The following is a 27,542-nucleotide window of genomic DNA, read 5'->3' as shown; positions in this document are numbered from 1 at the left end:
GGTCATGACGGCAGTGGTCTGTTGGGGCTGAGAGACACGAATGGATCAACTGGGAGGAGAGCTAGCACTTGAAGGGTTCGGGGGTTTGCGAAAGAGGGGAGTACAAGATGGTCAAGACACTCGATAGTACAGTATCATTGATTGAAACTCGGTATCCATCCATAACACAAACTAATTCTACAACGTCATGGGTTTACAACAGTCGACCATTTCTGAACGAAACTAGTTAACAGCTCTACGATCTTCGAGTGTCCTTTTTCTTGCGCTTCAGACAAAGCCGACTTTCCAGCATTGTTCACAGCATCAAGATCGATACCCGGGCACTCGAGGAGCTGCGTTACGATGCCTTCGTAGCCTTCACGGGATGCCATTATCAAGGAAGTGTCGCCGTCGTTGTCGGCTGCGTTAGGATCAGCGCCATTTATGAGCAACTGCTGGACGATGTCTTCGTGCCCAAACTCCGATGCCAATGTGAGTGCTGTCGAATTGTGTTTATTGGGAACATTGACGTCGACTCCATGGGCTTGGAGGAGCTGGCCGACGACTCTGCCTTGGCCATGGCTCGAGGCGACCAACAGCGCAGTCCACCCGTCGTTGTTGGCAGCATTGACGTCGATTCCACGAACCTCGAGTAGTTGCTTGACCACTCTGCCTTGGCCATAGCGCGAGGCGACTATCAGCGCAGTCCCCCCGTCGTTGGTGACTACATTGACGTCGATTCCACGGACCTGGAGAAGTTGTTTGACCACTCCATAGTGGCCATTTTTCGAAGCAACCATCAGCGCAGTCCACCCGTTGTTGCTCGCAGAGTCGACACCAATGTTATGGACCTGGAGGAGTTGGCTGACTACTCCGCCGTGGCCTTTTTCCGACGCTAGCATGAGCGCTGTCCAGCCCCGGTAATTTTTGGCATTGACGTCGATTCCATGGAACTCGAGGAGTCGGCCGACCACTCCGCCGTGGCCGTTATGTGAAGCAGTCATTAGAGCCGTCCACCCAGCTGTTGTCACAGCGCCGACATCGACTCTGTGGGCTCGGAGTTGGCGGACCACTTCGTCGTGGCCCTCGGATGAGGCTTGAATGAGTGCAGTCCACCCTTCTGGCCCTACTACATTGACGTCGATTCCATGGACTTCGAGTAGCTGCTGAACGACTCTATCGTGGCCTTTCAACAAGGCTAGCATGAGGGCAGTCATCCCTTGGTTGTTGACTGCATTGACGTCGATTCCACGGACCTCTAGTAGTTGCTTGACCACTCTAACTTGGCCATAGCGCGAGGCGACCATCAGCGCAGTCCACCCGTCGTTGGTGACTACATTGACGTCGATTCCACGGACCTGGAGAAGTTGTTTGACCACTCCATAGTGGCCATTTTTCGAAGCAACCATCAGCGCAGTCCACCCGTTGTTGTTCGCAGAGTCGACACCAATGTTATGGACTTTGAGAAGTTGGCTGACCGCTCCATCGTGGCCCATCCTGGAGGCTAGCATGAGCGCTGTCCACCCGTCATTATTTGCTGTGTTGACGTCCACTCCACGGGCGAGGAGCTGGCCGACGTGGCCTTTTTCGGAGGCTATCATGAGCGCCGTCGAGCCTTGGCTGTTCTTGGCATTGACATCGATTCCAGGGACATCGAGCAGCTGTTTGACCACTGCGTCGCGGCCTTCCAACCAGGCTAGCATGAGTGCAGTGCACCCTTCGTCGTTTGCTGCATTGACGTCGATTCCATGGACCTCAAGTAGCTGGTTGACAACTCCGTCGTGGCCGTTAGATGAGGCAGACATGAGAGCTGTCCACCCGGTCGCTGACGCGGCGCCGACGTCGATTCCATGTACCCCAAGGAGCTGACGGACCACCCCGTCATGGCCTTTCATCGAGGCTAGCATGAGGGCAGTCGCCCCTCGGTTGCTGGCTGTATTGACGTCGAGCACGTGGCCCTCGAGTAACTGTGTGACGACTGTCTCGTGGCCGAAATACGAGGCCAGCATGAGTGCATTGCAGCCAATCCGATCCACAAGGCCAAGGTCGATACCTTGACTCTGGAGGAGTTGGAGAATCACTCTATCGTGGCCCATGGACGAGGCTTCCATCAGTGCCGTCCGCCCCCTATCGTCGGCAGCATTGAGGTCGATCCCGAGGGTCTGAAGGAGCTGCTTGACCACTTCATGGGCACCGGAAAACGAGGCCCGCAGGAGTGCCGTTGCCTTGGTGTTGTCCACAGCATTGACGTTGATCTCATGAACCTGGAGAAGCTCCTTGACGACTTCATCGTGTCCAAAGGCTGAAGCCAGTTGTAAGGCTGTTTCACCGTCTTCACCACCCATGTTAACGTCGACATTTGGTATTTGGAGAATTTGTTTCACGAATTCGATTCTGCCAAGACCCGATGCCAGTATCAGTGCGGTCCAGCCCCGTTTCGTAGTTCCATTGATCCTGATACTTTCGGGTTGGGCCTCTTCCTGGGACGAACTGTCGGACCAGGTTGCATGCCCCCTTGTCAGGTAATTCGGATCTCCGTCAGTTGCAATCGCGTGGTCCAAGTACATCGGTAGTCCATAGGCGGCAGCGACATGGAGTGGTTGAAAATGGTCGAAACTTCCAAGCACGATCCGGGGAAAGGAGGTGCACTGGCGTAGGAATGCCATGGCAGCGTCGACTGCTTCGGGGGAATCCCTGCACTCCGAAACATGGGAGCCCCACTCTTCGTGAGAGTATTCAAGAAGTGGTTCTTGTTTAATGAACGTTTCAAACTCCTCGCGCTCTGTGATGGTACAATGGGGCAGATTGTTGTCCACCATCCGCTGGGCCAAGACTTTGCTGATGAAGAGATGGGGCTGGGGAAACTCCTTGAGTAGAAGCGGTTTGAGGGTATCTTTCGCTGTGAAATCTATATCAAGGGAAATGAGCGTAAGGTAGAGAGAGACAGACACATATACTCACGGACAAGACGGACAACATTACTTTCGGTGTCCAGATCCACCAAACCACAGCAGAGGTCAATGATGGATTGATCGTCGGGCATGAGCGACTCCTCGACACTGTACGTTTCCACGTTCACACCAAGCGCAGCTTGGAGGTCCCGCAACGACAAGGACCTGCGGGAAAAGACAAGCCAGAAGAGCACCATTTTCGCAATCTTGACTAGTTCAGGGTCCTGGTTCTCTATCCGAGAGATACTGGCTGTGTACATGCCCTCTATTCCTGCCGGAAACTCATCGAGCTTCGCTTGTACGGCGGCAAGTGACAAACAGCTACGGAGTGCTTCGATCTGGAGAGCAGCATGGAGGAACCTAGATACAGATGAGTTGGCCAGACCTGTGGATGGTGCAACGTGTTAGGTTACTCTTACATTCCAGCAGCCTTCTCTGATATCCGTCTGACGGCCTCCTCTCGATAGCGATGCTTCTCCAAAACACGACATAGCCCCTTGTATCGCCTCAGCCGTTCATCAATCAGTAGTTGAAGGTCTTCATCCTGTGCCAACAGCGTTATATACTGGGCGTCCTTCAACTCAGTCCTGAGATCCTCCAAAGGGCGAGAGGCGAAGATGAGATTCCCTTGCAACTGGTTCAAGACCTGAATCAGATCGAACTGGTGTTTGCGATCGACCTCGTCAACTCCGTCAACGACGTAGTATATTTGACAAAAGTGGCCCTCCAGCATGAGGAGAAGGTGGAGAAGATCGTCGTCGGATGGGTGGGTCTTCTCTAGTCGGCCACGTCGGTAAAGAGGTTCGACGAGGTCCACGAGATGATGATGACGTTGGATAATTTGAAGAATGAACCCTTTTAAGATATCGCTAAGAGAGAGGGATTCGTTGTAGCGGTTGTAGATGAAGAGGACACAGATCTTCTTGTCAACAGTTCCCTCCAGGGGTAGGAGATCATCGACCACCCGGGACCTAGGGATTTGTTAGCGACGAGACGAATCGGAGCCATACGAGTCGACTCTCACATCAATACTGTCTTCCCAGCACCAGCTTCGTCGTTCGTTAGACCGGGCAATTTCGGCGGTGAACACAAGTAAACTTACGGATACCCGTACCACAAAGGACAGCGCCCTTCGTCCTCTTCCAGTCCTGGTACTCCTTGCTGTGGATGAACCAGTCTCCTGTTGCAGGGATCCGTTTCTTCCGCACGTCGTTGTGAATAGCCCTCGAGTTCGATTTGAGATCGAACCAAGAGGTAATGTCAGATATCAGTTCGTCTAGGGAGATCATAAGCTCAGGGCTAGCGAGAAGGCCCTTGACGGCAGCTTACCACGAGTTCTAGATGTATTGGGAGCATGAGAGTATACGTTCATGACATGAGGAGCATAATTGCCCGCAACTATCGTCCCCCCAGTGACAGTATTGCCGTGGCCAATGATTGAGGTTGGGGCTATCCCTTGAACAACGGTTGTGGGCGCTGTAGAGCACTCGTCTTTTGTCTCAGCCTGCATGCTGAACTTTCACGACCGTCAGTTCGCTTCAGACTGTGAGCAACAAGGTAAGCGGTACTAACTCGTGACAGCTGCGCTGCCTACAGCTGTAGGAGCTCTCGAAGCTAGTTCAACGGTGCTGGGGTAAGAGAAGGAGGAGCAACAGTTGAACGACATTGCCAATCTGCATCACAGCGAATTTCCCACAACTGACATTTCCGAAGCCTGTGGTGGGTGTGAATGGTGATTACAAGGTGAATAACGTATTTACAGTCTTTGAGAAAAATCAACCACTTCACAGACATCCATTTGGGGACATTTTACATATCCCACAGCAAGCCCTAGCTGGATATAGTGCTTTCTCGTGCCACACGGGACACCGCCCCTGTCCGACGATCGGGCAGGCTGAGATTAGGCGCCCACAAGATCTGTACAGCCATGCAGATTACCCACTACCCACCGCCAGCTCCAATAGAATTCTTATTATTTACTGTTATGATTAATTTTCTGCATACCTTAGTTGAGAAGAATAATTGTGAGGGGTGAACAATTGGTAGCTACCTTAGAGACAAACACGGTCATATAGGAAGTCGTGGCACGGCTGAGTATAAATACCAGGGCCCACTGAATCGCCATGTGCGTGCAGCACACCTTTTTACTCGACCGTCACCGCCTGTCGTTTACGCTCGAGATTCATCTCCAACAGGCACGGTACTCAGTTTCTTCAGGAGGCTGGAGCAATCCCAATAAGGTAAGCTCTTCAACGCTTCTCGAAGCCACACCACACCAACAACATCCCGAGCCCAAGCAGTCTTGAATACAATAGGCTGTGGATGACTCGGGGCTTCCCAGAAAGTACATTCAAGGTAATCGGCTGTATAAATTGGGCTACCATACTGACCCTCTTGTTCAAAACTCCATCCCTTTCTCCTCGTCTGTGTCGTCTGTCCTCGGCATAATTCGCTCGTTTTTCGACTAGTTCGGGTCCCACCACTGCGCGATAAGACATGACAGCCGTTCCCCACTCCGGAGCTCTCCAGGCTGGACGTCCTGACGGAGCCCTGCCCACTCCTGCACCCGCTGATCCCGAAGTTCTGGAGGGATTCATCGACTCGCTGGAGCTTACACCTCTGCGTACCCCCCAAGAAATAACCGCGCTAGCAAAGGAGGATTTGTACACAGACGGACAGAGCCTGCGGCACTGGGTCAGGCTCATGTTTGACCTCAGAAACGCGAGTCATCTCGCCAAAGCAAAGGGCGACATCGAGAAAGCCTTGATCTTGATCTGTCGGGCGGTCACGCTCGCGACCCGTGGGCTTCCTACACATCCCAGCTTCGCAAATAGTTCAATAATGGAGCCCGAGTACTCAGAGAAATGGGAGTCGGTGAGTCTCCTTTATGATCCTTTATCGTACTCGATGATTCATCTCCACAACTCGGGCTCGTGTGTGGCCGGTGAAAACCCCGTTTTTGTTTTCATTTAGTTTATCCAAGCGATGAAGGACGAGATCCCCGCGTACAAGACTGCTATCAATGAGCGATGGCAGGCACGTCGGCAGGAGGTTAAAAGAAAGCAGGACGAGGCAGCCGCGGCAGCTGCTAAAGAGGAGCTGGCTCGGAAGAAACAAGAGAAGAAGGAAGAGAAGGAGAGGAAGAAGAGGCAATCTCAGCGTCGATATGAGGTGTTCCGGCCTGAGACAGCGACCTTCGATAATCCCGAGTCGCCGTCGGGAATCTCGCAGATGCTCTCTGCCCCGATCAGCCAGATCTCGCAGCAGTTTCACAGCCTCTCCGAGTCACTCCGCCCTAGGAAATCTACCAGAGCTGCCTATATCGATATAGATCCGATGGAGACTCGGTGGGGCGCGGTACAGGACCCAAACCAACCCGCAGCTCCGATGACGACTCCCGAGGGTCGTCCTCTCATAACCACCGACCCATCCGTCCCGCTTATCCCAAAGGTGCAGTCTCAACGTCGTTCGTCCATCGCTAAGAACCCTGCAGACCTCGAATCTCCGAAATCGTCGCCTGCCCCTGCTCCCCCGTATGACCCCAAAGGTACCTTAGTGGACAAAGATCTTCCTGGTCTGCCTGCCGAATACGGGTCGGACGACGATAATGTCACGCAGGCTTATGACAGCGAGGATGAGTGCACCGACCCGTCTGGCAGTGGCTTGGGTGAAGGAGGGTCCCGTGGAGCTCAGGCTCGCGACGGAGGCCCTGTTGATCCCAGGCACTCAGAGAAGAAGAGAGATATGTCTCCCTCCCCTCCCGCCTCTCCCACTTCTCCCACATTGCCCCGGTCGCAGGGGGGAAGTGCTGCCCCCAGCCGCCAGGGCACCGTTGATCACCTCGCGCAGTACTTTGGGGCATCCCCTACGGTCTCGCCTGACAATGCGCCTCCTAGCTACGAGGAGGTCATGAGTATGTTTGATAGCGATGAAGCTTCTGGCATTGGGATCACTGTTTTCTCAGAGCCATCGAGCATTGACGGTGGGGCGTCCGTGCCAGGGACTCCGTCTCTCAGCTCCGAGAAACTCTCTGCGGATTCGAAGTCATTGCTGGAGGGCCTGCAAAGTCGCAATGCGAGCTTCTACACCGCGCGCTCGGTCATCTCTGACGAACCTGAAGAGCAACCGAGTCCGCCTTCACGATCTAGCCTGAGCTCCATCGCAAGCGGGACCAACGAAGGTAAGTGTGGAATGGGTTACGGCGTTCTAAAGATGACTCACGGAGCAATTAGTGGAAGAAGCCCAGCGTCGCATGGAAGAGTCACTGGAGGACGCACTTGGGAATCTCGAGTTACTTCTTCAGAGGTCAATGGAACCGACTACGCAGGCTATGGAAGCACTAGGAAGGATCAACAAGCTGGTCGAGGAGCATCGACTGCAAAGCTTCACTTAGGTGGTGATAGGCATCAAGCCCTCCTACGCCGCGACAGCCTTTCCGAGTTTCTTCGCACTCTCTTCAAGGATACCAGGCATACATTGATACCACCCTCGACCACGGACCGCAGACTCACTGCTTGTTCTCTCGCTAGATCGCATGCTTATCTCAAGACTCAGACTCTCGCTCTCTAGATGAAACACACGGACATCTCATTCTCCATTTCTTGCAGAGGCACTATTGTCGTAGATTCGAAACGTTGATCAATCATTTAATGCTCAATCGAGGACTGTAGATGAATTCATTTGCTGTATAGATTACGCTTCTCCGGGCAGTAATTCATACGATGGTCAGGCCCAAAATTAGGCGCACATAGCGGACTTTGAAAATGCCCAACATCCTTCCACGAGTCGGATGTCGAGGACGCTGGTTGAGGCCCCAGAGACGAAGCAAGGAGAATGTTAAAGCCATGAAGAGACGATCCAAATTATTGAGGAAGGGTCGATACCATGACCCATCAAGAAGTGAGTGGGAACGAGTCTTTCAGTGACTAAATATGCGCCTCGATCAGCAATGTCGAACACGATTCAAGCGCGAGTATCACACTGCCTGCAACCAAGATCATGTTATGTGAACGAGTTCATATCCGATGGTGGTTGCGTTCCTTGGGCCCTCGCCTAGAGTCTATTTTCTCATCGGGTGCACTCACTTGGCGTAACGACAAGACGCTTCCGAGTGTGGACAAGCAAACGCATCTTTCTGGAACTCTGTCGAGCTGGCTGAGTGGAGGAATGGAGCGCGACGCAACAAATCTATGCAGACCTAACGCCACTGAGGAGCCTCGTTCAGCCAAGCACGTAAATCACATCACGCAGAAGACGAAAGTGAGACGATGCTGAATGCGAGATTGTATTGTGTCAAATGCGAGGATTAACTATGAGGATACCCAATGAGAAACTACACTGCTCTACACCAGAATACATTACTGATAAAAATTGCCAAGAGCCAGAAAGTTGCTACAAGCAACTCTTGCAAACAGGGACAGATGAAAGACGAAGGGACCGATGTCAATGAAAGAATGGCGTGGATGATCTACAGCCAAATTGGGAACGACGAAATGCATTGGGGGAGTAGAGATGTGGATTGTGGTATGCGTTGATGGTTGAAGTGGTATGACGTGGGTAAGGGTGGTCTCGCGATATGTCGGAAGTTTAGAAAGCCAAAGCGGCAAGACCGAGAGCGGCGACGGCCGCGATGTTGACACCGTGGGCCATGGCAGAGCCGTCTTCTCCAACTTCGTTTTCCTCATCACCATCGGAGGTGGGAGCAGGGCTGGAGCTGCCAGAACCAGAGCCAGAGCCAGAGGGAGTCGCGGCATCGCCGGTGGGTGTGGGTCCACCAAGAGTGACACCCTAAATGTGGCATGAGTTGATCGTTCGAAACCTAGTATGACTAGAAGGCTGGCGTACCACTCGTTCACAGAGTTCACGAGACACAAAGAGGGCAGTCTCGAGGTCTTCACCTTCGCAGGCGGCTTGGATGCAAGTGGTGGTGCTAGAGACAAAGGGTTCACTGCTGCACAAGCAGAAGTTGTCGGTCATCTCGCAATTGCCAAAGTCAGCAGCGGCAAGGCAGGCATTGGCGCAGGCTATAGTTTATGATCAGAAAGAGAAATGTGAACAGAATGAAAGGAACTTACAGGGATATTGACGACGGTAAAGAGCGGACGCCGAGACAGAGGCAACGGCAGCGAGGACGGTAAGGGTGACGGTGGAAAGACGCATTGTGACTGGTATCAAATGAAGAGGGTATAGACCGAAGTGAAGGCGCGGTTGCTCGAAGACGGAGTGAGGAGAGGGGAACGGAGACTCTGAGAACGAGTTGGGGAATTCCAGGAAAGCGCCAACCAGTTTATATAGACACATCTTGAAAGGGCCAGCCCAAAGCAGCCGACTATTACGTTGATCACAGGAAATCCAAGACGTCCCTGGTTCTTACCGCATATGGGCTTTCGTTTGCGGCAGCGAATTCGAGGGAATTTGATTGTTCGAGACAATTCAGGGATGGAACCTCGAAAAGCCGCCTATCGCAGAACAGAAAACAATACTGTTTCCAACAAAGAGGGCCCTGTCGACCGTATGGCTGGGAATACCCCTAGAGAAGTTCCTCGAAGTCATTCGCAAAGGCCACAATAGGGTACGCAAGGATAATGGGACCAACAAAGACGGGACAAAGGCACAAACAACCGCCCAAAATTGGAAGACGATTTCTGGATTCGAAGGCCCGGCGTCTGTCATCAGAAGCCTTGGCAAGCTCTCGTGGCCGACGGCCGGATTGCCGTCTAGCCGGGTTTCGGTGTTTTCCGCAACTAGCAAGCCACAGGAAACCTTAATTTGTTTGGCTGAATGGCGGTCAACCAAACAAACGGGCGGTGGGACTGTGCAATTGCTTGATTTCGTTGCTCATCGTCACCGCTATCCTCAAGACCAATGGTGAGTACGTCGTTCCCGACGTCTGAACGATGAGCTGACGACTTTGGACGTCGTCAGGCCACAGCAACCAAGAAAAAGGTATGCAGAATACCTGTCAGGAAGCCCAGAGATCATGTCTAACGAAATCTCGTCTAACACCAGACCGGCGGCAAGACTCGATCGGCCCTCCAGGACGTCGTCACCCGGGAGTACACCATCCACCTCCACAAGCGCGTACACGGCCGATCCTTCAAAAAGCGCGCTCCATGGGCCGTCAAGTCTATTATTGAATTCTCCCAAAAGCACATGGGCACCTCCGACGTCCGCCTCGACCCCAAACTCAACCAGGCCGTCTGGTCCCAGGGCATCAAGTCCGTACCTCACCGACTCCGACTGCGACTTGAGAGTGCGTGGACTTGTTGGTTGGACAGGGAGAATGGGAACTGATTTGGCTACAGGGAAACGAAATGACGATGAGAACGCTAAGGAGAAGCTTTACACCTACGTGAGCCATGTGCCGGTGACATCCTTCAAGGTGCGTGGCCGAATTTTCTGGACATTTTCTGAATGCTTATAGCGCTTGCAGGGTCTTGAGACCACCGTCATCGAGGCCGATGAGTAAACGATCTCTATATTTTTCCTGTACTTCCTATCGCATGCCCACTATGATTATGCAATCGCAGCATATGCCCATGAAAGCCGCAAAATTATATCCAGCATGTTCCCAGCCGATTATACCCTTCCAAGATTGCCGCCATGTCTTGGCCATCTCCCAACTCAACCTCAACCTGCTGGAATCTCTTCTCAGGCAAGGATCCGTCATCATCCTCTGGCCTCCATTTCTGGAGTCGGGAACGCCATAAGGGCTGAACGAGATAGAAGTCTAAGAAGATTGCAGAATGTTCCTGAGGCTTGACGAAACACCATAATGCCCAGACGGAAATCGATGGTTGTGATTGGACACATCGGGACACGGAGCTCATACCCTCGTCTCTAAATTGGCGACCGTTCGTGGTTTTTCTGAGATGGTTTTCTGCAGAAACTGACGACAAAAGACTAATATACAACTAGTGAGTACATTCCTAAAGTCCATGCGCACTTCTCAACGGAGCCTGCGCGCATACCGCCTGAGCAATTCGATCAGCTTCCAACTGTCTTGATGGTTGTGGCGATTTGGCTGTGCGGTGTGTGCAGCGCACGAGGTCTCCGGTTCAAAGATCGACCGAATACTCTCCAGGTTGGGAAACAACGCGTTGAAGAAAAGTGCGATGGGCTCGTATTCTGCTGGCTTCCATGGCCTTTTCCTAACGTCCACAATCTCCAACTTGAGAAGGCTGCGGGAACAGGCCTCTGGAGTCGTCGATAACGGGATGGAGGGGATGCCTAGAGAAGAGTCGACCATGATCCTGGCGTGAACGATATGTTTGCCGTATTGGGCGAGGTACAGGCATGATTTCAAGCTCATCGATCGCCCCACGCCATGACGGGGCATGTAGAGCTGGTTCATGTCAAACCCTCTCGAATTCGCCTCCGTCGCTACTCCGCCCCCAAGCATTCTCTTATACAGTTCGTCTACCGTTTCCGCTGCTTGATCCTTGGTGTTGTAGACGATTGTTCTACTCAAAAACAATCCTCGCATACGAGGGATGCTGATGAGAAGGTCTAATGCTTCAGGTGGGATTAGCACCCTACTCGCCGAGCAGATGGTGAGAGTGGTGAGGTTGTGCGCGACAGATGGGAGGTGGGTGCCGATCGCTTCCCAGACTTCTGATGTGTCCACGTCAGCCTGGAGAAAGAGTGTGAGGGAAGTGATGGAGTAGAGGGGGATGGTGTGCAGCTGGGGGGCGATGGCTCCACTGCATATTGGAAGCGTTAGGGTACGAAGGCGGGTAAATCCAAAACTCGAAAGAGAAGGCGCGTTGGGTAGGGGGTCAGCAGACGAATGTGGATTGTTGGGTGGTATTGGAGGCGGATGGGTTCCCGTCGGCATATTCTTGACTTTTAGCAGGAGATGCACGAGGTTGGGAAGACCCCGTAGTACCTTGATCGCGTGAGTATCAATTGAATGGTTTGCCATGTGTAGTTCCAGCCTCTTCAGGCTCTTCATGCGTGACACGACGTCCCACGGGATGAGCCTCGAGTCCACAGCAATTGTGGATGGGTACACCGTGACCGTCTGGATGTTCCGACCATCCCCTAGGCTCTCCCAGAGCGAACTGGCACACGCGGGGCTTTTGGACAGACTGCTCTTTCGGATATGGACGTGACGCACGGAGGGCGAGAGGAGCAGCTGAAGGCAGGGAAGAGTCGAATCGTCCAGTTTTTCCACCCGGATTTCTTTGAGACAGGGTAGAAATGGGGAACCCGACAAGCTTAGGGCTAACTGCATGTAGACTTGGGGCGCGACTGAGATGGGAAATTCGCCCAATACGATCGACTGCACACGTCGAGCATATCGATTGAACCTGTCCATCGCTCCAGGTTCGTTGAGTCTGAACAGACACTAGAGGATTTTTTCAACGAAGGACAGAAGGTGTGACCGGATAGACACATACATTCGTGCCTCCCTTGTTACAAAACCCCGGGAAGAGTTGTAATAATGGGACAACAGAAGGCAAGTAGCTCCAGACATGGTTCATGGCAGCGTCGGAAAAGGCTCTACAGGTCCACGAAATGGGCAGCAGCTCCTTTGCCATCTTGGATCTTGCCTCTCGTTTAGCCTTTGAAGACTGAGGTTGATCGTTGTCCAGCATCTCGATAGCATCTCGTAATTCGTCAAAGATTACGCTGAGGAGGTACGAGTTCATCAAGACGCGTCCTGAGGCGGTTTGGCCGTGCAACAGCGCTTCTGGGGTGTTTATAGGGAGGCCTGGCGTCGTGTCCATGTCGGTGGCTTGCTGCATAAATGGTGGGATAAAGACAAAGGGTCTTTTCAGAACCGGTAAATGTCAGCCGCTGTTTAAACTCCGATTGAAATTAGGCGCTTCCAGCGTCGATGGTTTTCAGGACTCGACCGAAAACCTTAAAGCCACTGTCAGTTGCTTGACACTGGGTTCCTCGTGGCGCGGTAGAACTCGTACGAATACCCGAGACTAGTACACTCCAGTGCATTGTCCTCTTCGCGCGGTGGTAGGGGGGTTATGTGGATGTGCTGTCGAGAGACATGCCCCAAAATTAAAAGCAATCTCGTCACCTCGGAAAGATTCAACCGATCGAACGTTCCAAGCCATAGTATTATGGCCCTATGGAGCCTCACAAGACATGGCATTGAACCTTAAACGAAGCGTGCGTTAAGTGGTCTGAGTGTAGCTCAGATTCGGGTTCACCCTCGTTGAGTCACTTGAAGTCAGCGCGGTGCGATGTTGGTTCGGAAGTTCGGCTATCGAGATCCCTAAGTAAAGAGAGATGCTGGAGGCCAGCTTCGAAACCTCCCCAGCAACCTACGGATCCTGGCGATCCGTGTGTGTTCCCACTGATGGCCCCTGGTGCAGGGGTACCGCTGGAGCGACCTCTACTCTACCATTCTCCTCCGTCCTTCGTCAAAGCTGTGGGCCTCGGGCGCTTTTCTCCCGAGAGAACATAGTGTTTACGGCTCTCTTTTTAATAGTGAATGTAATCACATCATAGAAGAACGCGGCGCACGAGTCCAATGGAGCTGGGGCAACTGCTTCGGAGTGACTTTCGACTTGAAAAAATTGCTTCTCCTCCTGGTGGTACCTTTTCCTCACTTGCTCCCTTCGTTTTCGAGGTTAAAAAGAACGTTTCGACACCGACAGGATTCGAACCTGTGCTCACAAAGTGAAACAGATGGCTAGAAGGGTATTCTAATCTGTCGCCGTAACCACTTGGCTACGGTGTCTGTTGGCAAGGCGCGGCAGCGTGCATTCAGGGGCCAGGGCCACCATCTCCCGAAGGTGCATGGCGTCCAGTTCCCGGGCGCAACGTAAACCGCTGCATGATAATCCAATTCTTGTCAGTAGTGCACGCATCTTTGCTCTACGGAACGAGGATGAAATCAATTCAGGAGTTGTGAAAGGGAGGCAAGGGATGCAGTCGCCGCCCGCCGACCCCCCACCATGAATTCATCGGAATTCCACGTTGGAGCCACAATTATCCCCTTCAAAGGAAGGCTGGCTGGAATGTGAAGAATGGAGGTCACAGTGAGTTGTGGGTCTTTGAATGACCCTAATAGTACCTACGGGACGGACGCTTACTGTGTTCAAAACCAGTCCAGAGGCCGGTCGATGATTAAATCCTCCAGGGCAGACCCGCAATATCTAGCCCCCCGTCCAGGAGGCATGTTTCCTTTAGCTGTATAGACTCCTCCTAGCCCATAATCCCTCCTCAATAACGCCAGGGCCCAAAAGAGGGCTTCGTCCTACTGCGTCGCTGCATGCACACCTCGCTGTTGAGCGTTTATCCAACAGCATCAACGGGCACTTGGCACAGTTGGTAGCGCGCTCGCTTCGCATCCTCGAGATCGAATATTGCGTGAGGTCGTGGGTTCAATTCCCACAGTGTCCATTTTGCTGTTATTTTAACCTTTTTCTTCTGGAAGACAGTCGAAACTCGGGGTGATAATCGATGGATGCAGCGGACAGGAGTGCGATCCGGCTTTCCGCGACACGCACAACATCATATCGTCAGGCTCGTCCGTGACACCCTCCCTTTTGGTAGCCATTTGGAAAGGACACCCATGGATCGTGACGCCTTCTCAGCTGCCCGGGTTTCGATGTGAACAAACTCAAAGCTGGAAAAACAGCCTTAAACGGAAGCTCAGGTGAATGGGCATATAGCCAACTGAGAACTGGTACTTTCAAGCAAGCTAGCCTTGAAAACGCGTAGAATTTGGTTGCCATCACTCGATGTCTACATCATGCAGATAAATAACCTCGTCAGTGCCAAGCCCCCACGCCTGGATAATTAGAATCCGAGCCAGATGGAAGCGGAGAGGTGGGCCAGCTAGCACGTCGACTTAAAACCGAACCACTCCAACGGTAGTTAGATAGTCGAGCATGACGCCTACCCAGACTATCCAACCGAGTTGCCCGTTGCGGTTAAAGTTGGCTAGAAGACACTTCTAGTCAGCGACCATGAGAGCCTGAGAAGTAATCGGACCACTAACCCCAGCAACTCTTAGGTACACCGAGATCCACCGTATTGTACTGCCAAACGAGATGGACCAAGGTTCCCCCAACAGAGATCACGAAATAAACGGGCCCTTGCTGGTTAACGTGGCCGGCTATAGCCAGCATGACCACGAAACCGAGGCCGCACCCAACCAATAGTGGCCGGATCCAAGAGCCAAATAAGATTGCGGTCGATCGAACGCCCATCTTTACGTCGTCTTTGATGTCCTGACAGGCGTAGACGGTATCTATCAAGATGCGTCAGCCACGGGCAGTAGACGTTTGCGGAGCGACGGAAGCCGTACCGTAAAGCATGGTCCAGCTGTTTACGAGGTTCAGCGAAGAAATGAAAGCGGATTAGAAGCGATATACTTAAACTCACCACCAGCACCCGGCCATTGCAGCCGCTAGCAACTCGACCTCAACGGAACCTGTCGTAGCTATCCAGGCGGTAACGAAGCCAAAGTTCATGGAAAAGCCTAACCATGCCTGTGGCCAATGCGTGACACGCTTGAGCAGGGGGTAAATGCCGAACCTGGACAGGAAAGATCAATCGGCGGGAAATTGAAGGCGGAACAGATCAAGCATACAGAGGCAAGAGCTGAAACAGGGCGACGTAAAGCCTATAATTACGGAGTACCCGGGCGGGAGTAAGAAGCGCGTTTGATGATGCAGGAATGCAAATAAACTCACGCTATTCCATGAACTGTAGAGACAAAGAAAATGACTCCAACTGCGTATTGTAGGAAGAGGTAAAAGGTGGCTGATGTGACGGAAATCCGGCCGCTGGCCAGCGGGCGATTGCGAGTACGCTCTTTAAGCGTCGATGCAAAGCCTAAAATTGAAACTCTATTTCCGTAAGTCAAACGTCTCACTCACCAACCCCGGCATCCATCTTACGGTCAAAGATATCGTTTACAGTGCAAGCAGAGCACCGGATTATGAAGGCTCCTAAAAGTGACTTGAAAAGACATGCTCCATAGGCGGGGAGGGGAATGTGAGTGCGGTAAGCTGCCATGGTTAAACCCCAGGCTACAGCGTCGAATATGAGTTCCTCGTCGCAAGGAGAGAATGGTGTCAAGACCCACCGAAGGGCCAAAACATCAAGATGATGCCTGTAGGCTGAAAAGTACGGTCATCGTCTGTTTATCTCCTGGCAAGCATGAAAGACCCACCTTTTCCAGTCGGATTAGCTCGAGATAAGGCTGTACAGTTTCTGGTACCAACCCCAAGGGAAACTTGGGCGGCTGGCAGTTACGGCGAATGAGAGGAGACATTTCCGTGTCACTTATATCGCGACCCATGATGGTTTCGGTTAAGATAAGTATACTGAGATGGGTGGTTCAGAGAAGGGAAGCGTTACTGAAGGAGGAAAGAACTGCTAGCGAAAGCACATCGCTGCATGGGCTTTTATCTTTTTCCACCCCGCTCCTCCAGTAAGCTTGAACTAGCTCGAGATGCCATTGGTATGTGGGAGAGTATGTGGATGCTTCCGAGGGGATGTCTGGATGTCTCCGGCTCTGACTCGAACTGCCATCCGGGGGGTTGTTACAGGTGCACACGGATCCCTATTCTGAGTATCAACAAGTGATAGTGTTGAATTAATCGTATGCAACGTACCTGTGGCGACTGCGTGTAACGCGGAACGGTTTAGAATCGGTGCCTCAGTGAAGAACAATTGGGAATAAATGGCGAAGCAGTTGTTTCCAGCCAAATCGTTCATCACGTACAAAGTGACCCATCATCTACTCTTGACCCGGTATTTCCAGGACGCCTCATTGGAGTCAAAACAGGAAGTGAATGCAGTACCTCAGACTGGGATGCAGTAGTCAACGGCAAGGACGAAGAGAACTATGTTGCAGCCTATGGACCGGGGATCTGAGGTCCTCGTTGGTTGCCGGACATGGCGAGTTTAGAAGGGCGACACACCTCCCAAACTTCAAGTTGTTCATGGTTTGACCAGGGTTCCGGGGTTCAGTCCCATTTGTAGGACCGGCCTTTTCACCCCAAGAAACGCGACGATTATTTCTGGAGAATACTACTCAATCTGGCTACGACACCTGCAGGATACCTGTCAGCGACTCGTCTACACGACGAGCAATACCCCCACCGAGAATGTATGCAACCTCACAACTGTAAACTGAATCGAATTCACCAACTCGAAGTCAAGCAACCGAGTCGTTCACCGGGTCGGCCGCCGCGATATTACACTCTGTCCTACATTAGTTGGGTCGAAAATGTGGCTTCCAAGGTTCTAGTGTGTTATTGCAATGGATCTAGGGAGACACGCTGCAGGATATCAATCCATATCGAGAGGAGACAACCTCTCGACCGATGGAGACGGTGGCCGTTTGGTAATGCGTTCGCTGCTATGAAGAAGCAAAGCGAGGGAAGCGTCCTAGCCGGAGCGAGGCAGACGGAGAAGATGTAGCTGTACTTGCTGAATACACGACTGGGCGGAAGTGCGGGGGATCGTGGTCTTTCCAGTGGATCGAATCTATCAAGCTCCTCGGTCACATAAGACACTAGAAGCGCAGGCCTCGCATGAGACGGCGTGGATTTACGATAACCGGGTAATAGCAAATCTTGAGCCAGGAGAAGATGGTTAATTGCAAAGTACAACAGATGAAAAGAGTTATATCGTACAGGGTGAAGAACGCATGGTCACGAAGATTAGGAGACGAGTCATGAGCCATTGGCTTCGTTTCCAAAGTATTCTTCCACCAGGGCCTTCTTCCGTAGATCCAGCAGCACCTTCTCCATTTCCTCTCTCGAAGGTAATTTGGGAGGGAGAAGGTTTTCGGGCTGGAGGAAAGGGATATAGGAGGCGGCTGCTTGGGCATGGGCCCGAGCGACATCGTTGTCGGAGGCAGTCGAGGAGGTTCCAGACGGCGGTGCATTTTCGGTTTTTGTCCGTTTTGAGGCGTCGTCCATCTCCGCGTCCTCTGAATCTTGGGAATCTGCTTTCCGTTTCGAAGCAGCGCTGGAAGATGTAGATTCCGGATGCTCCGCGGTTGCCTCTGGCCGTGGAAGTTTGGGGATATCTTCAGCAGGTAAACCAAGGGCGCCATATACGTTCAGACATGCTTCCTCCCAATCTAACATGATGTCAGTGATTGCTAAGGAATCCGCTGGGCGTTGCTCACCTTCTTCCTCGGCAGTCTGTTCGTATTCCAGTAATTTGGGGTTTGATTCATCCAAATCTCCGTAATAAGCTGGCCCTTGGTTCAAGAAACGCTTGTAGTGGGCGAATACTCGATTCTCTTCCTCTTCTTCGGTCTTCCGGCTCTGGAACAATTCGCGCACGCCAGGAAGGTCCTTTGCGCGTCCGAAATATCTGGTGGCCAAGATTAAGTGTCTACAACCGTTGAAGTTGGAAAGGCTTTACTTACTTGTAGCCTTTGGTCCCCGGTACCTCTTTGCCGTCTTCATCCAACATGGCGACATTCCTGCGGTAATTGGCACCTCCCAGTGCGATGATCTGGTTCTCCCAATGTCTCTTCTCGCGCAGAAGTTTGTTAATCTCGTCGTTGAGGTCTCGAACCTCATAGTCGGTTAAACCAGCTACAGAACCTATCAGCCAAGGTGATCCTAAAGCATGTTTGGATTCACTCACCATCTTGGATTTTGGAAACCTTTCTACTGATCTCCCTCAGAATTTCTCCTCGCCACCGCTCACATTCTCGCAAGCTTTTACATGTGCTGGCCACTCTAGGTCGGCGGTCTGCACGAGTGCCTAAGCCCAATTCCGCCGCTTGGGCTTCGCGGAATCGGTAAAGCATAGACTGTGCCTTTTCCTCATTGCGAGCCTGGCGTTGTCATTGTGAGTATCATTAATTCACTATTCAGAGGCGGTTAGCTCACCATTTTGGACGACCTGGAGATATGCTGGACGACGGCGGCGGGGTACGCGTTGGTTGGGAGCCTCGAGAACGCCGGCGACGATGATGCGGGCTTGCTTGCTTGTGCTGGTCAGTCCCTTTCAACTAAAACAAGGTCAAATAAGGTCTTCGAACCGCGACCCTCAATCTTATCGCGTTCCTCACCGTCATCGACGTCGACCAGAGCCTGTTCGCGATGGCACCAAGGCCAGAAGACGCCGAGGAAGGTATAATAATTTACGAGCTCTCTAAATCCCTGATTCGTTCAAGACTAACCCTTTTGTCCAGAGAGAATACATTTCCAAAATGTCCTTACAACGTTCAATAACTATGCCCAATATTCTGTAGGTTGACGCCGTCTAACTTTTTAGGCGGGCAATTGAATCAAAGGCGTCAGTTAGCGGCGAACAACCGTCGCCGCAGGGACATCTACACGATTCCTCGCGAAGACCAGGAACTTCTGGACACTCTGGGCTACAAGAAGAAACTAGATGAAGTGGACGAAGCGATTCTTGCCAATGCCGATTTTCTTGCCAAAATCGTGGCGAATCCAGAGATATTTGGGCATGATCTAGACGACGAAGAGGACGGAGACGATGCTGAGGGAGGTTCTTCACCGGGTCCTCCGCAACGCCATTCACATTCGCATTCGCCTGGCCACAGTCACGACCACGGGCACTCGCACGACCACGGCCATAGCCATGATCATGGACACAGTCATGGTCCCCCCGGGCGTCGAAAGAAGTTCCGACCAACAGACTTTGATATGGACAAGTTGAGGAGCACTCTGAAGCAGTTTGTCCGAGACTGGAGTGAAGAGGTTGGTTTGGAAACAACTTTCATTGAAATTGAGCTCATCGAAGACCATTGTCTAGGGGAAGGTGGAACGAGACCTCTGTTATAAACCCATGACAGACGCATTGATTGAGTACTTCTCGACTGCGAAGACTCCGGAAGAAAGGGGGAAACTTCGTGTCCTTGTCCCTGGTGCTGGACTCGGGCGCCTAGCATGGGACGTTGCCCACCTGGGTATGCACTTCCCTAATTGTCTCTGTTATTTCTTCCAACCTTTGCGTTAGGCTTCTCGTGCCAAGGCAACGAATTCTCCCACTACATGCTGCTGTCCTCATTCTTTATCCTCAACCGGTAATTATGCTTCTACCTCTGATCTATGTTGAGCCATTCTCATCACCTTGCAGGACCGATCAAATAGGAATGCACAAGCTATATCCCTACGTGCACTCCTTTTCCAACGCGCCGAACCGCAACTCCATCCTTCGCCCAATCACTATCCCAGATGTCCTTCCCTCCGACCTACCCCCTACATCGAATTTCTCCCTTGTTGCTGGTGAGGCTAAACCACGTCCACTCATCATTTATCACCGCGCATATGCTCACGGACTATCTCCCCTAGGCGATTTCGAAGAGATATACGGAGTTGAAAGTGATCCTGACGAGCCGCAATCAGGCCAGTGGGACGCCATCCTAACTTGCTTCTTCATGGATACGGTCCGTACTCTTCTCTCCGGCGTTTTAAACTTTGCTTCTAAGGGACATTTTTAGGCGAAGAACATCGTCAATTACTTGAGAATTATTCACAAGATTCTGGCACCAGGCGGGGTTTGGATCAACTTGGGTATGTGATCATCTGGCTCAAGGCGGCCACCAGGGTGACACGGCCTTCGTCGAGCCAACCTGAGCTGATCCTGGTTAATCCTTTCCAGGGCCTCTCCTGTGGCATTTCGAGAACAACAACAATAACGAACCTTCAATTGAACTGGATCTTGAAGAGTTCAAGAATCTAGCTCGCGCTATCGGATTTGAAATCTCGGTGAGAGCATTGCTTGTGCGTAGGGCGATTGGTTGACAACCCGTCTGTAGAACGAACGAACGATAGATTCGACCTATACGAACAATGCGGAGTCGATGCTGGCTTATACTTATCACTCGGCCTTTTGGACTGCAACCAAGAAAGCGTGAAAGCACCACAATGGCCCTGATGGCCGGGGGGTTGGTGCGGTGGTGGCCGAGAGGCGCTTGCTGTGTCTAGTGCCGTACATACGTTTTGGGGACCTCGCATCGTAATTCGTGTGTCCATTATGAGTAATATGCTCCATCTTGGTAGAACATAGTGGGACGGGGGTGAAATCACCTGGATTGCAGTGATACGGAAGCAAGTGCAATACGGCGCCCATGGCAAACCACGAGATGGCCAAGAGCGACTTGTAAGGACTTGCTTGATTATTATCAACTCAATTCCAGGGTGCAACCACGAATACATAAAGCCTCAAACCTTCGAGCCAGCAACGACCGCCAACCACGATGCCTTCAGCAGAAGTTCGCGCAGACGCCTTTATAGACCGCCTCGCCCCCGAAACGCTAGCCCTGATCTTTGAGGAAGCGCTTCCACCAAAACACCAAATCTCGATCTTGCCATCTACTTACCCATGTCTTCTCACCACAGTTTCTCGAGAGTGGCGGGCAATAGCTCAAACTACTCCTCAACTCTGGTCCACCATCCATATCGACCTGCCAGTCAATGTCAACCCCAACCAATTCAGAGACGGTCCAGCGATATCCAAATACGAGAACTATCTGGTGCAACGAGGCGCTGCGGTCGAGCGCTGGCTGACCCACGCTGGAAACAGCAGGGTGTCAGTGACCTTCAAGCTTACGAATCAAGGACTGGATAACATCTCTTTCTACATCCGAAACCTCATTTTCCGACTTATGATGGAGGTCCTCGACCGTGTATGCTCGGCGCGGTTCACGCAGCATTCATCAGGAAAAGACAATCGCCGTGGCGGGTGTGGAGGCCGTGGCGCCTGTGGCTGATCAGCCTCCACATCAGTCCACACCCTCCACACCCCTTCACACCATACACAATCCACATCCTGCCACAACGTACTATTTTTGTTTAGAGCTGTAACATGCATATTTGACGAAATAGTACCCCAGAAGCTTGAGAATGAAACACTTGGAATACAGGACCTCTTAGAGGGATAGACCACTGCGATGCTCGCGACTTAGTAGATTCCACGCGCGGATCTCAATTTGCGGATGTTTGACGCGGTCACATGACTAAGTTGATTCCTCGTATTTGAAATTTGTCGACCGTGACGTTCCTTCAACTTGACCACCACCACCACCACCACCACCACCACCACCACCCATCCTTTATCCTATTCGATTCTCTATGTACGTGTGCTTGCGCTTCTAAGCCACGTCTTAGCACAGCGTCTCTGGAGTATGCGACAGGAGTACATGTGGTAAGTCATTGTCTTTCATTTGGTGCCCAAAAAATGATCGACTTACCGTCATATCTACAGATAGCAGCCTGAAGCTCCGGTAAATCAAGATTCAGCGAAAGGTGCGTGTTCCGCTGCTCCCTATTGATACTGATATCCTGATCCTTGCGTAGAGGCTCATCTCCTGATTTCCCCGGTGTGTATGTTCTTTGGAGGTCGTAGCACAGGGTACATCCCTAAACACTTTTTTCTATTCCAAACGGTTCTGAGATGTCACCAAGTTCCTTCCAGGAACCGTCGAACCTGCAGAGGGCTGGATTGACTGCCGATTTGTAGAACCTGTCTTCCAGGTAAGTTTTCTGGCCCCCGATTTATTATTCCAGCCCGTAGTAGCGTGTTTGCATAGACTCTCATGTATCATACACTGAATATTGAATATATTTGCTTGTTTCCCTACAACTGCGGATGTCTACCATGAAATGAAGATTGTGGGCCGTCGTTGAAAGGTGTTGTCTGCTGTGGATGGCCATGGATTATGGCCGCACAACGTTGTTGTGTCGCCACAATCGAGATGTGGGGTTTCGTACCCCCGTATAGTCCCACACCATGGTGTGAGGGTGTGGAGGGGTGTGGAGGGTGTGGGGCCACGGCTGCCACGGCGATTGTCTTTTCCTGATGTTGGGAATCGGTATGCATGCGAGACGTGCACCAGCCCTACCATTCCCGCTTGTTCGCCATCCCCGCGTCTCACCTTGAGTCGCTCCGGCGTTTCGAATGGCACTCGCTTTCAAGTCTAGGCAGCAGGATGTATCCAGCGATGGAAGAGCTTATCAAGGACAAGAAAGAGCGGGTTTGCCAGAGCGGCTTCGTGGCTGCGCCTGCACTCTCGTCTCTATACATCCATCATCCATCTCGACAGGATTTTGTGGGCGGCCTCCGAGCTCTTCCCTTGGCCAATGGATGGAGAGGACTGACCGAGCTTTACTTCAATGGATGGGATCCATATGGAGCCTCGGAGATATTCTCCGTCCTCGTCCTCTGCGCTTCGACTCTGCGCTTTCTCGACGTTTCCATGAGACCTCCAGAGCCAAGCCAAGATCCCCTCCCAGCGCATATTCCCAAAATCGCTTTCCCCAACCTGCAGCACCTCTCCATCACCGAAACAGCTGGGGGCATGGGCTATCCTCCCCACCTCCACTGGTACATGGAGGCCATGCAGACGCCCTCGCTAGCATCATTGAAGTTCGAGACCTCTTGCGACCCGATAGAAGGCCCTAGTTCCCTTTTGGCCTTCCTGAAAGCCAACCAAGGCAACCTCACCAAGTTGGCCAACGTCCTTTTCGAGTACAACTTCCTGTCCCCAGAGGACTTGGCCGCAGTGCTCAATATCCTCGGCGGTCCGGGGATGGGTGTCTCTTCCCTGGTCATGCAGGCTGCCGATGTGGTGTATCGGGACATGGGAGGGCCATTTCCCTACGCCATCTTTTGGGATAGCGTTCTCGAAAAGTTCAATCCTGGACCGGATCGTCCAGCTTTGTTTACAAAGTTGCGACATTTCGCTTGCGAGCAGTGGAAGTATGGCGAGTTTGGACCCGAGGATCTGCTCGAGTTTGTCAAGTACCGGGTGGGCGCGTCTAGTTCAGAGCACGGCCTGGCCTCGCTGGAGATGGTGGAGGTCACATTCGTCTGTGAGGAGACTATCGATGTAGAGGAGGAATTGAAGGCATCGACAGGTGTCAGTGCAGTCCAATTTGACCTAGTCTATGGAGAGGAACAGCGGTGGGGAAACATATAAAACGGACTGGCTGCCACCCGGATCCGACTGGCAGCTCCTACTAATACGCGTTACCGCTGATGAATAACATGCAACATGATCAATTCGCCCAAATGCTTGCATATAAATACAAAATCAAAGAAAGTTACTCTTACAAGGAATATTGATGGCTGGATGCTGAACAAGCTCGAGATGTGCTAGAATGCAGTACAAATGGGTTGTGGATAATTCATTGAAAGATCGTGTAGAATGGGGGGCATGATGTCGATGGCAGTCATGATATATAGGGTTGATTCGTTGAGTAAGGGTTTGTGTGTTGCGTGCATCGGTGAAGTAATATGGCGTGTGATTTGTGTTGCCAGGCAAATCATCAACGGAGATCCACAATCTCGAGTGGGCCGTCTTTCATTTGAACGTGTCCCTTGTCCGCATCCTAGTCGCCGATGTAAGTCAACCCTCGAATTCACAGCGAGTAGGTTTGACTACTTACAGTGTAGATCGGAAGGTCTGGATGAGGATGGAAGGCCTCTTTCGCTGTGCAATTCAGCACAACGTCCAAGCCAGGTGGATCAGTCAACCGGAAGATACCAAAGCTAGTAGTCACTGTCAGTCGACGGTATGATCAAACAGAGGGGGTGACGCACTTTGGCCGAGAATTAGGTGCGCAAACAACAGCGAAGGATTCAGGCAACATGCGTTGGAAACCCGAATGGGTGTGAAGGTCGACGGAGGACATGAAGCATGACTGCGAAGGATGAGTGTGTATCTGCAGCGAACATACGCGAGTCAGCCATCGGTATAGATTCATGGAGCGGAGAGAAACGTACCCATCCAAGCGTAATCAAGCTCCTCTCTTCCGTAAACTCGAGAACCAACTGCTCCTCGTCCATCGTGCAAGTGTCGCTCGTCGAATGCTGCTTCGGGATCAACAGCGTCGTAACAACATACTTGTGACCTTTGTCCTTCCCAAGGAGTAGTCCACAAGTCTCCTTGTTATTCATAGTATTGGCTTTAGCAATCGCCAAAAAGCGTGGCAGACACTCGCGAGGGAAGTTGACCTGCTTGAGCGGAGGTCGACCGGATCCAGGCTCTCGCGACCGTTCGCGGGAAATGCGATCTGGTTCTGAGGGCTGAGGTTGCGTTGCGGTTGGCGGGGCTGTAGGAACGGGAGGGGGTGGTCTTGTTGGCCCAGGATAGTTGGGGTATTGATTCTGGTTCGGTGGAGGTGGCGGCAACGGCGGACGTGATTGGTTGTAGGGTTGTGCATGTGAAGGTAACATGTTCTGTGGGTATAGGCCATTGGAATCAAACAGTAACGAGGGTGTTGCGTTATTAGATGGCTCTGGCATAAACATTGAGTTGAGGGACGGGTAATAACCCTGTTTCTGCTGATGAGGCGACATGAGACGAGGATAGTCGATTCTGAGCTGAGGTGGAGGTGAAGTGGTAGTGATGGGGGGAATGGCGGCAGAGCTGAGGAAGATCCGTCAGTGAGACCATTCTTTCTGAGGCAAAAGGGAGGCTTACTTTGGCACTGGGGCACGAGGGGAGGCAGTATGGTGCCGTTGTTTGCTAATCCGTCGATGGAAGTCGTGATGGACGGATTCGGAATCTGTTGAGTCGCCTTCGTATCGAAGGGGGTTCTCGAGAGGCATGATAGATGGCCCTTCTGAATGCGATGGGGTTGTCGAGTATGCGGGTGCCGAGTAAGGGGCAGGGGGTACGACAGAGGAAGGATGTGAGACAGGGTAGTTTTGGTATGAACGAGCAGAGTTCGGCGTTGGCGTTGTCTGGGGATAGAGAGGCGCGACTGGGACCCCGGCAGGTGTAACGGCAGTTGGAATGGTTTGGCGCATCGCTCTGGCTGCGTCGTCGGCAGCCTGCTGACGTTGAGCAATGGCATCTTGTTCCTGCCTTCGTTTCCGACGATTGATCTCTTCTTCACGTCTGCGGAACTCGTCTTGCTGCTGCTGATGCCTGACAGCCGCAGGGGGAGGTGGTATGTGCACAACTGCAGTATGCTGTGAACCGTATGATCCGGGATTCGCAGCTTGGCGAGCAGCAGCTACTGCGGCAGCCTTCTGCCGCTCCTTCGTCTCAGCGTCGCCCCGACGAATTATCTCTTCCCGTTGTTGGCGCCACAGAGCAGCTTCCTCTTGCACGCGACGCTGTTGGTCCCTCTGACTCGCCCGCATCCTCTCTTCCTCCTGAAACCGTGCAGCATTCGCCTGTGCCTGTGCCTGTGCCTGTGCCTGCGCTCTGGCATCATCCTGCTGTAGTGCAGCACTCTTCGGTGGTTCAGGCGTCTGATCGTGGTCAAGGCCATCCGGATGCGCCTTCAACCACTTGTCAAATCGATCCACCAGAATTGGTTTGAGTTCACTGAGGTGATCCAAGATATCTTGACCATTCTAACGCAATCAAAAGCCAGTTAATCAGACGATATGACATTTAATGACATACCAGCGCCAAATTATTCCGCTGGGCTGGGTTCAGCAACGTTTGATAGTCCCGGTGTGTCGGTAATTTCTCGAGCACGAGGGTGGCGGCCTTTGCCAGCAAGACAAAAGCACTCTCGAGGTCGCCCTGTTTGGCAAAGTCCTTTCCTTCCTTTCGGTACTTCTCTGCCATTCTAAGGTAGTGCTTGAGATCTCTGCCGTCGTCCCAGCCGTGCTCGAGTGCCTTGTCAGCCAACTCTGCTATCGACGCTGGTCGCTTGGGGTGTCGTCGGTGTCCATGCCCATTTCCAGCCTGGTTCATGATACAAGAAATCGGGAAAGGAATGAGCGTCACTGACAGGGTCCTTCGCCCCAATATTGGCTGCGCTGCATTGCCCCGCAACACCACGTGTGATGGATTGGTAATCTCTGATCCGGCATCAGGTTCGTCCCGGCGAAACTCAAAACAAGCGCCCAAACTTTCAGCGCTCGTGTGATCATGAAACGACCTCCAGGATGGGAATCAGGGCTTACACTGTGACGGGTGCGAGGGATTCGTAGAAAATAAGGCATGGATGGGTTGGGGCAGAAAGGTTTAATGGACTTGGGTGAGTTGCGACCTGAGCAAGGCTGACGTTGCGCTAAGGCCATCCTTGGATGAGAAGGCAGGGCGCGAACATGAGAACTTCTGTCTTCTGAGACTGAACGATATGCGATAATTGATTTCGTCCTGACATCTATTGAATCGGAAGCATAGACTTCGAAGCAGTTTGCTCTTTGGTCAAAAAGGCTGTTCTGTTTCGGGAAAGAAAGCATAAAGTAATGACGCCGAGGAAGGGTGATTGCGCACTCGACAATCTGCTTCCAGAAATATCCGTCAATATCCGTCCAGATTTGAGAGGGAATTGATACATTGGCACGCGCTGTGCCTTACGAAGATCAGGCGCCACCACTCCCAACCTTGTTTACCGTCTAGAAGCCTGCTTCCGTGTGCTAGTAAAGGCCTGAATGCAACAATAGTATAATGATGATGACGTGAGCGGCCTGCGTTTAAGTCTACTCCCGTTTTCGAGGACGGAATGGGCACATAAATTGAACGTCCAGGTTGCGTCCAGGAGCGTGTGCGGAAGGAGAAAGATCAGCGTGATGAGGCTGTATTACGGGCCCATGGTCAGTTCTTGAGAATTGAAGGCTCTGTCTCTTGTCCCGAATGCAAGGCTGGCCTAGAAAACATGCCGGTGCCTTGTCCAATGTCCATCCTTGCGGTACAGGCAGCACCGACGACCGAAAGGCGCC

At 52.2% G+C, this 27,542-nt stretch overlaps 11 protein-coding genes and 2 non-coding genes across 13 annotated transcripts; 6 read left to right on the top strand and 7 right to left on the bottom strand.

The window, feature by feature from the left end:
- Positions 1 to 185: 185 nt before the first annotated feature.
- CC1G_07503 (ankyrin repeat domain-containing protein 50) lies at positions 186 to 4,596 on the bottom strand (the record flags this gene model as incomplete). Its single annotated transcript, XM_001837961.2, has 7 exons — positions 186 to 2,878; positions 2,941 to 3,290; positions 3,350 to 3,901; positions 3,955 to 3,979; positions 4,033 to 4,206; positions 4,260 to 4,434; positions 4,525 to 4,596. The coding sequence occupies 7 exons, from the start codon at positions 4,594 to 4,596 to the stop codon at positions 186 to 188; spliced, it is 4,041 nt and encodes a 1,346-aa protein (XP_001838013.2).
- An 830-nt stretch (positions 4,597 to 5,426) lies between these two features.
- Positions 5,427 to 7,323, top strand: CC1G_07502 (hypothetical protein; the record flags this gene model as incomplete). Its single annotated transcript, XM_001837960.1, has 3 exons — positions 5,427 to 5,804; positions 5,904 to 7,110; positions 7,163 to 7,323. 3 exons carry the CDS (start codon positions 5,427 to 5,429, stop codon positions 7,321 to 7,323), a joined length of 1,746 nt encoding a protein of 581 aa, XP_001838012.1.
- A 1,193-nt stretch (positions 7,324 to 8,516) lies between these two features.
- On the bottom strand, positions 8,517 to 9,089 carry CC1G_07501 (hypothetical protein; the record flags this gene model as incomplete). Its single annotated transcript, XM_001837959.1, has 3 exons — positions 8,517 to 8,717; positions 8,775 to 8,953; positions 9,005 to 9,089. The coding sequence occupies 3 exons, from the start codon at positions 9,087 to 9,089 to the stop codon at positions 8,517 to 8,519; spliced, it is 465 nt and encodes a 154-aa protein (XP_001838011.1).
- A 664-nt stretch (positions 9,090 to 9,753) lies between these two features.
- On the top strand, positions 9,754 to 10,483 carry CC1G_07500 (60S ribosomal protein L31). The gene is made up of 5 exons (XM_001837958.2): positions 9,754 to 9,797; positions 9,855 to 9,875; positions 9,939 to 10,182; positions 10,235 to 10,311; positions 10,363 to 10,483. Exons 1-5 carry the CDS (start codon positions 9,795 to 9,797, stop codon positions 10,396 to 10,398), a joined length of 381 nt encoding a protein of 126 aa, XP_001838010.1. The 5' UTR covers positions 9,754 to 9,794; the 3' UTR covers positions 10,399 to 10,483.
- On the bottom strand, positions 10,484 to 12,661 carry CC1G_07499 (hypothetical protein; the record flags this gene model as incomplete). Its single annotated transcript, XM_001837957.2, has 3 exons — positions 10,484 to 10,832; positions 10,901 to 12,279; positions 12,332 to 12,661. The coding sequence occupies 3 exons, from the start codon at positions 12,659 to 12,661 to the stop codon at positions 10,484 to 10,486; spliced, it is 2,058 nt and encodes a 685-aa protein (XP_001838009.2).
- An 879-nt stretch (positions 12,662 to 13,540) lies between these two features.
- Positions 13,541 to 13,635, bottom strand: CC1G_20222. Its single transcript has one exon. It is a non-coding gene; the product is annotated as a tRNA-Ser (tRNA).
- Positions 13,636 to 14,210: 575 nt separating this feature from the next.
- On the top strand, positions 14,211 to 14,300 carry CC1G_20221. Its single transcript has one exon. It is a non-coding gene; the product is annotated as a tRNA-Ala (tRNA).
- A 451-nt stretch (positions 14,301 to 14,751) lies between these two features.
- On the bottom strand, positions 14,752 to 16,628 carry CC1G_07498 (prenyltransferase; the record flags this gene model as incomplete). Its single annotated transcript, XM_001837956.2, has 7 exons — positions 14,752 to 14,843; positions 14,902 to 15,153; positions 15,211 to 15,227; positions 15,288 to 15,440; positions 15,599 to 15,740; positions 15,785 to 16,027; positions 16,526 to 16,628. 7 exons carry the CDS (start codon positions 16,626 to 16,628, stop codon positions 14,752 to 14,754), a joined length of 1,002 nt encoding a protein of 333 aa, XP_001838008.2.
- An 865-nt stretch (positions 16,629 to 17,493) lies between these two features.
- Positions 17,494 to 18,957, bottom strand: CC1G_07497 (pre-mRNA-splicing factor ISY1; the record flags this gene model as incomplete). The annotated part of the gene is made up of 6 exons (XM_001837955.2): positions 17,494 to 18,003; positions 18,052 to 18,242; positions 18,298 to 18,469; positions 18,522 to 18,714; positions 18,770 to 18,859; positions 18,922 to 18,957. The coding sequence occupies 6 exons, from the start codon at positions 18,955 to 18,957 to the stop codon at positions 17,591 to 17,593; spliced, it is 1,095 nt and encodes a 364-aa protein (XP_001838007.2). The 3' UTR covers positions 17,494 to 17,590.
- Positions 18,958 to 18,982: 25 nt separating this feature from the next.
- On the top strand, positions 18,983 to 20,930 carry CC1G_07496 (hypothetical protein; the record flags this gene model as incomplete). Its single annotated transcript, XM_001837954.2, has 10 exons — positions 18,983 to 19,013; positions 19,075 to 19,130; positions 19,184 to 19,606; positions 19,662 to 19,815; positions 19,866 to 19,932; positions 19,986 to 20,134; positions 20,201 to 20,295; positions 20,350 to 20,422; positions 20,511 to 20,617; positions 20,668 to 20,930. The coding sequence occupies 10 exons, from the start codon at positions 18,983 to 18,985 to the stop codon at positions 20,764 to 20,766; spliced, it is 1,254 nt and encodes a 417-aa protein (XP_001838006.2). The 3' UTR covers positions 20,767 to 20,930.
- A 178-nt stretch (positions 20,931 to 21,108) lies between these two features.
- Positions 21,109 to 21,621, top strand: CC1G_07495 (hypothetical protein; the record flags this gene model as incomplete). Its single annotated transcript, XM_001837953.2, has 1 exon — positions 21,109 to 21,621. One exon carries the CDS (start codon positions 21,109 to 21,111, stop codon positions 21,619 to 21,621), a length of 513 nt encoding a protein of 170 aa, XP_001838005.2.
- Positions 21,622 to 22,851: 1,230 nt separating this feature from the next.
- On the top strand, positions 22,852 to 23,829 carry CC1G_07494 (hypothetical protein; the record flags this gene model as incomplete). The annotated part of the gene is made up of 1 exon (XM_001837952.2): positions 22,852 to 23,829. The coding sequence occupies one exon, from the start codon at positions 22,852 to 22,854 to the stop codon at positions 23,827 to 23,829; it is 978 nt and encodes a 325-aa protein (XP_001838004.2).
- A 572-nt stretch (positions 23,830 to 24,401) lies between these two features.
- On the bottom strand, positions 24,402 to 26,568 carry CC1G_07493 (hypothetical protein; the record flags this gene model as incomplete). Its single annotated transcript, XM_001837951.2, has 5 exons — positions 24,402 to 24,411; positions 24,453 to 24,574; positions 24,636 to 25,281; positions 25,336 to 26,219; positions 26,272 to 26,568. 5 exons carry the CDS (start codon positions 26,566 to 26,568, stop codon positions 24,402 to 24,404), a joined length of 1,959 nt encoding a protein of 652 aa, XP_001838003.2.
- Between the last annotated feature and the right edge of the window lie 974 nt (positions 26,569 to 27,542).

Source organism: Coprinopsis cinerea (genome assembly GCF_000182895.1).
Source record: "Coprinopsis cinerea okayama7#130 chromosome 6 map unlocalized cont3.6, whole genome shotgun sequence".
In the NCBI taxonomy this organism is placed as follows: domain Eukaryota; kingdom Fungi; phylum Basidiomycota; class Agaricomycetes; order Agaricales; family Psathyrellaceae; genus Coprinopsis; species Coprinopsis cinerea.
The sequence above is the reverse complement of the archived record's forward strand: the minus strand, read 5'-3'. Positions and strand labels throughout refer to the sequence as shown.

Excerpts from the sequence above, each read along its gene's own strand:
- CC1G_07500 (XM_001837958.2), top strand. Across the intron at positions 9,876-9,938 it reads CCACAGCAACCAAGAAAAAG|ACCGGCGGCAAGACTCGATC; the intron begins GTATGCAGAATA and ends GTCTAACACCAG. Across the intron at positions 10,312-10,362 it reads TGCCGGTGACATCCTTCAAG|GGTCTTGAGACCACCGTCAT; the intron begins GTGCGTGGCCGA and ends TAGCGCTTGCAG.